General features: G+C 43.3%; 2 protein-coding genes across 3 annotated transcripts in view; one reads left to right on the top strand and one right to left on the bottom strand.

Annotated features, from left to right (window-relative positions):
• Positions 1-4,193, top strand: part of fbxo3 (F-box protein 3) — a 10,512-nt gene extending 6,319 nt beyond the window's left edge. Inside the window, exons 7-12 of one of the 2 annotated variants that reach the window (XM_014021782.1) lie at positions 829-913; positions 1,009-1,131; positions 1,209-1,324; positions 1,407-1,514; positions 1,583-1,665; positions 2,959-4,193. In XM_014021782.1, the coding sequence (XP_013877236.1) occupies positions 829-913; positions 1,009-1,131; positions 1,209-1,324; positions 1,407-1,514; positions 1,583-1,665; positions 2,959-3,105 (662 nt within the window). In that variant the 3' untranslated portion in view covers positions 3,106-4,193. Of the gene's footprint in view, positions 1-828; positions 914-1,008; positions 1,132-1,208; positions 1,325-1,406; positions 1,515-1,582; positions 1,666-2,955 lie in introns of both variants that reach the window. The other variant, XM_014021781.1, reaches the window with a different exon arrangement.
• On the bottom strand, positions 3,675-5,735 carry LOC106527027 (chromosome alignment-maintaining phosphoprotein 1; the record flags this gene model as incomplete). The annotated part of the gene is given in 2 exon segments (XM_014021783.1): positions 3,675-4,668; positions 4,809-5,735. Coding segments are annotated over 2 exon segments (1,266 nt in total). The 3' UTR covers positions 3,675-4,312.
• Between the last annotated feature and the right edge of the window lie 587 nt (positions 5,736-6,322).

The raw sequence follows: 6,322 nt of genomic DNA, 5'->3' as shown, positions 1-6,322 counted from the left end.
ACTTGTTGGTTCTGTCTGACTGAAACGGTGTTCTGACCCAGTAACCAGTTCTGAAGCAGCCCCCCCTCCTCCCCTTATATCGCCTTTTTTTTCGTCCTGAACCTTTTTGCTGCTCAACAAATAACTTTGAGCCTCAGTCAGAAAAAATGGAGGGTTTTTATACTTTTGGCCCGAGAGGAGGAAACAAACGGTGGATTTAGGTGCCCACCCCCCCACCCCCCTCTGCAAGCGTTTCCTCCTCGCGACGCAGCTCGCATCAAATCAGACCATCTTTTAAAAACATTAACTGTGTTATGTTCTTTTTTTATCATATCTTCGGATCTACTTGGCCTAACAACACAATTTAAAAACTGTTTTAAAGTTCAAAGTCTCTACTTTTCACCTGACGGTCTCAGACAGGGAGGATCTTTACAGGTAGAGGTGTTTTCTTCCTAAACTTTATTGAGATCAGCCAGCATTGACAACGCTCTGCAGGTGATGTAAACGGCTCTGCGACACGGCGAGGGACGCATAAATCGCGCGACACAACGAATCGATAATGAAATTCGTTGCCAACGCTTTTATTAATCGATTTTTATCGATTCGTGGTTGCAGCCCTAAAATTCCTGTGATTTTGACTAAAAGAATCGTAAAAGGGTTCAAATATGACGGACGTCACAAACAACCATGAAATCAGCCACTTTTTTTCCTAAGGTTTGTTGACATGTGATGTTTGGTTTGGTTTTCCATCATTCTTATGTCATTTTAAATGTTTCAAACATAGCTGTGTTTATTTGGTGAAAACTATAGAAAAAGTTTTTTCCATTAAAAACAGCTGTGTGTTTTCAGGCTCCAGTTTCTTAGACTGGTTCTCCACCTATGTGAACAACGTGGTAACAGGAGAATATCCCATCATCAAAGACCAAATCTTCAGGTAGCACACACACTGAAGATGCGTGTGTGTGTGTGGGGGGGGGGGGGGGGCAGCAAAACAAGTCAAAATGAAATCAAACCACGTTGTCTCTGCAGGTACGTGCACGAGAGAGGCTGTACGGTAACCACCGGAGACATCACTGTTTCTGTTTCTACCTCCTTCCTGCCAGAGCTTTCCTCTGTCCACCCGCCTCACTTCTTCTTCACCTACCGGATCAGGTTCGACCGTGCCTGAGAGACTTCAGCTCCATCTCTGCTGAGTTAATCGAGGCAGAATAAAAACTTTGTGTTTGCAGGATAGAAATGTCTCGCAGCGCCTCGCCTGAAGCTGCCTGTCAACTCGACAGCCGCTACTGGAAAATCACCACATCTGACGGCAACGTGGAGGAGGTTCACGGTCCAGGCGTGGTCGGTATGTTGCTGGTGTACAGCTGACGGATAAGAAGGGAAACCGGTGTTGCTGGAGTTGCTGATTCTGTGTGTTTTGTGTGCAGGAGAGTTTCCGGTGATGACCCCCGGGAAGGTGCACGAGTACGCCAGCTGCACCACCTTCTCCACCCCGTCAGAGTACATGGAGGGTCACTACACGTTCCACAGACTAGGTGCTGCTCTGCTCCTGTCATGCAGCTGCCACACACATTTCTGTTCTCATGTTTGTTTCGCTTTTCAGCCAACAAGGAAGAAGTTTTCCAGGTGGCCATTCCTCGCTTCCACATGGTGTGTCCTCCGTACAGAGAGCCACAGACTCCAACGGTAAAATGCCAGCATCAAACCTAAGCTGCTGTCGTGTGCTTCCTGATCGTGAGATTTTTTTTTAAGTGGAGGTCTAAACCATTTCTGCTTCCTTGTTTTTGGCTTCAAAACATGGTTCAACTTCTCACTGTTGGAGTGAGATGAGCAGGTCATGTTTTAGGGATTCTGATTTTCCTAGTTACAAAGTAAAAAAGTTAAATTATGTGTTAAAATCTACATTTACTCTGTCAGCTTAGAGTTAGTCCAGCTCAGCTATGACCAGGGATGGGTACTGAATTCAATACATTTTAATGTAAAGACCGAATTCTGTCGGTACTACTGAGAACCTATTCACGTAACATCAAACGTTACCATGTTTCGGTACCTAAACACATCATTGCGACCGTATTGGCTTAAGAGTGGTGAGTTTTCCATGCTTGTCCTGAACGCAGCATCGCGCAAGAGCCTAATGACGTCAGCAGCTGCTGCTTCAGTAAACATGGAGAAGCAGAGCTTGGTCTGAACGTAGCTGAAAGCCTTGCAGCTCCTGGAGTAAAACTCACTGAACAGACCGCCTCTGAATTATCTGTTGAATTAATTATCTTGTGAGCACAACGTTCGCTTGTTCAAAGTAAATAAAGTACTGCCACTTTCTCTATTTCATCCACCATTAAACAGAGACCGGCAGAGGAAAACAACAGAGGAGCTTCCCGACAGTCCGAACACGACTGACCTAAAGAGCACAAGCAGCCAACAAGTGTTGGACGTGTTTTGGATGTTCAAAACGTAGCTTAAATACCTTTTATTAATTTTAACTGCATCATCTTTTGCTTATTTGATTTAAACTTATTTGCCTTCCATGGACCTCCATCACACATTTTCTAGCGGGGAAATGACATCAATGTGGAGCTGGATTTTAATTTGTGCAATAAGACAAAACAGTCATGTTGTTTTCAAGAGTTTTCACTTTGAAGAAATAAGTTACACAACTGATGTTACAATACTAAGAGTTGGATGTTGTCTTGATATTTGTTAAATTTTATATGTTGAGAAATATGTTAAATAAAATTTTAAAAAAGAGTTTATATTAAAAAACAACACACAAAAATTGGTACCGTTAAGTACCGGTACTGATTCCCAGGTACCGAATATTGGTACCAAATCAATTCACATGTCAAAGGCACCCATCCCTAACTATGCCGTTAGCTGCTAGTTCTACTCAAACTGACTGGTGCTGTTTAGATTTTTCCATATTTTCAGGAAGTTTATTATCATCCTCCATTCTTCTTCTCCTCGTTTTGTTTCTCTCAGCAGAAAGCTTCAACCAGCGACACGACTCACGTCGACGACGACGATTTCTGTCACAAAGACGATGAAGATGACAGAGACGACTTCGGCGGCCTGAGGAGAATCAACATGGTTCCTTTGGAGAGGTCCTCTTGTCCTCGATTCACCCTCTGACCTGCTGATGGACTGTCAGTCAGAGGATTATGGGACAGCAGCAGCAAAGAGCCATACATGGACTTAAACTCTTGAACTTTCAGTTGCCAAACTAAAGCAGGGCTGGGTGCAGCGTTTTTGAGAAATGTTCTGTTTATTGTTACTTTAGTCACAGATTGTTGGATAAATTTCAGGTAGGACAGACCAGGAGGGGGCTGTGTTTACTTCCAGCTTAGAGATAGAAACTGAATTCTCTGGACTTTAAAACTTAACTAAAACTTAAAAACAACAAGATAGTTTTGCTGCAGTAGTGAAATACTAGGTTTTTTTTTTAACATCTGCAGCAGAGTAAAATGTAGGTTTTAGTTTAGGTGCAAAAGTCCAGAAAATTATTCAGAAATGAACAATTGAATTATTCACATCTAACTGATGCTGATATGTGTGATGGAGTTGTTTATAAACTTCTTATCCTCAGACTTTTAGCATTAAATAAGCTAAGAACAACTTGAATATTTGCTTAAAGAAGCCATTAGAGCTGCATCTATTTTCATCTTATATTTATAGTGATAAACTCTGATCTGTCAAGATAATTAATAATCAGACAGGAATGGCATTTAATATAACTCAAGAGTGTTAAACCACAAAGAAATTCATGAAGATTCAAATTCTCACACTTTGGAACCTAAAATGCTTCAGATGTTCTGCGTTTGATTCTTTACTGTCAGATTTGATGGTGTTGAAGTAAAAGCAGAGATGTTCCTCAGTGATCTGCCTCCTGCTGGATAAAGCTGGAACATCACAGATTTAAATCTGAAGAAACAAAGTTTCTGTGATGTTAGTTTCTGATAGTTAGATTTATTTTGTCTCACAGGTTCCAGCAAACAAAAACAGCAGAACCCCCAATGCATTGAATATTGATTTATTTATTTCTATCCTGATCCATATGAGCAGCCTGTGTGATGGCTCAGAAAAACTTTAAGGTGTTTCCAGCTTGATTTGTGATTTCACTCAATATAAAGACTTTCTGTGGTGGATGCTGGATGCTCTGTTATCAGCAGGTTTGTTTTCCAAGTTTGGGTTTAATAAAAAGAAAAATTCAGTGGGTTTAATACTAGAATCCGTCCTGAAACTTGCACTTTGTAAAAAAAAAACAAACAAAAAAAAACAAGCAGGGCTGTGCCCCTCGAGGACCAGGATTGCCCACCCCTGCTCTAAGCCTAAAGTCCTTCTAGTCATCAATCTCATCCTCCTGCTCCTCTTTGATGGACCTCTCAGAGTTCTCTGGTTTCCAGGCCGTCTTCTCCTCAGACTCCTCCTCATCCTCGTTGTCGTCCTCCTCTTCTCCTCCTCCCGCGCCCTCGCCTCCCTCCTCCTCCCGGGCGCTGCAGCGCCTGCAGTGCCTCGTGAAGCCTCCCAGGTACTTGGAGCGGAACCAGCAGAAGGGGCAGGCGTAGCATCCGGGTCGGTGAGTGGCCCTGATGTGGTGCTGCAGCTGGCTGGGGAGGAAGAATCTACGATTGCACTCCTTACAGACGTACGGGCACTTTACGTCATGGCGGCGCACCACATGACTGAGGGCGAAACCTGCAACAACACACAACTTTACCCTCCTGACTGTGATAAACGTTTGTTTTAGGTTAAATGAGTGACTGTATGAGGACAGATGAGAAGTTGAAATCAAATATTTACAACAAAAATCCACTTAGAGGGATATCCTGCCATACCTTTAATCTTGGTTTTCCAGCCACAGATGAGGCAAACAAAGCGGCTGCTGACGTAGCTCACCACCTTAGCTGTTGCTTCTATCTCCTCCTTCAGCAACTCCTTGCTCAGGCCGGGCCCCTCCTCCTCCACCCTGCCTCCTGGACCCTGACTCATGGAGGTGACATCCCGTCTGATGACTTGTGCAGCGTACATTTTGTGGAGGTCATGTTTGCGCACCAAGTGGCTGACAGAAACTGCTTTCTGTTTGGTCCTCCAGCCACAGATCAGGCAGCAATAAGTAACGCCGTCAAACGTCAGGACATTTTGTTTTTCATCGACTTTGGGTTTGACTGACTCGGTCTCCTCACTTTGCTTCACCTCCTCCTCTTCTTCATCCCTGCTTCTCTTTCGTTTAGGAGCATCATTTAGACTCTCGTCGTCTGCCTCAGCATCACTGCTTTTTTTATCAGGAGCATCCTTCACCTCCTCAATGACTGCCTCCTCACAATCACTGCTTTTATCAGGAGCATCCTTCACCTCCTCAATGACTGCCTCCTCATTGCTTTTATCAGGAGTATTCTTCACTTCCTCCTCCTCATCACCTTTCTCACTTCCCTCCTCCCTGCCCTCTGCTCCTGCCTCCTCTTTCTTGTCCATGCAGTGTTTGGTGACGATGTGCTTGTAGAGTTTGCTGAAGTCTCGGCTGGTGTAGAAGCAGATGGAGCAGTGGTACAGCCGCCCACTGCTCTGGTACATCAGGACGGTGCCAAGTCGACCCATAGCCACACCGTCCAGGCAGGTGGGGTGAGACGCCGCTAAATGGGTCAGATGCTGAGCGTGGCTTCTTGACAAATGGCCACAGTGGGAACACTGGAGGTGGGCAGACATGCCGCCACTAGATTCACCTCTAGGGTGGACGCTGACAGACATCCCTGCAAAAACGAGTCACAAGTAAAAATATGTTCATTTATTTAGCATTTGCATATGAGTTTCATATCATTAATGATATAAAATTAACATAAATGTAAAGATGACCAAATAAATTTTAAAATTGGTCATGTAAGAAGGTCACTGTGTGATTCTGATGGGACTAAATTTATAAACATTTAAACTATTGGCTAACAAAGGGTTTATATTTAATGTTTTCTTCTTTAAAATTAAAGTTGTTTCAAATGTTTGTAATAAACCTCAATTAGCGATTTGTTGTTGGAATAAAGAGCAGAAACAGATATGATCAACTGAGATAGTTATATCACTGAAGTTTTATGTTGTATTTATCTTCTCGTTATTTCACACGACACGTGTGAGAACTCGCAGGATTGTTACTACAGTGTAATAACGGTGCGGCTAACAAGTTAACGGTGTGCAGTAACCAGGCTGAGCTTACAAAAAACCATACATTTACACTTACGTACAAACACTGCCACCAGTCTTTGTCTGTATTAATCCCCTTTACTCTCATTGGAAACCTAAGCAAATAAAAAAGAATGCTCGGTTTGTCTTTGTTCGGACAGAAACCATCAAGCACCAGTTT

The sequence above is a fragment of the Austrofundulus limnaeus genome, unplaced genomic scaffold (assembly GCF_001266775.1).
Source record: "Austrofundulus limnaeus strain Quisiro unplaced genomic scaffold, Austrofundulus_limnaeus-1.0 Scaffold305, whole genome shotgun sequence".
Classification (NCBI taxonomy): Eukaryota; Metazoa; Chordata; class Actinopteri; order Cyprinodontiformes; family Rivulidae; genus Austrofundulus; species Austrofundulus limnaeus.
This window is presented reverse-complemented; position numbering and strand designations above follow the sequence as displayed.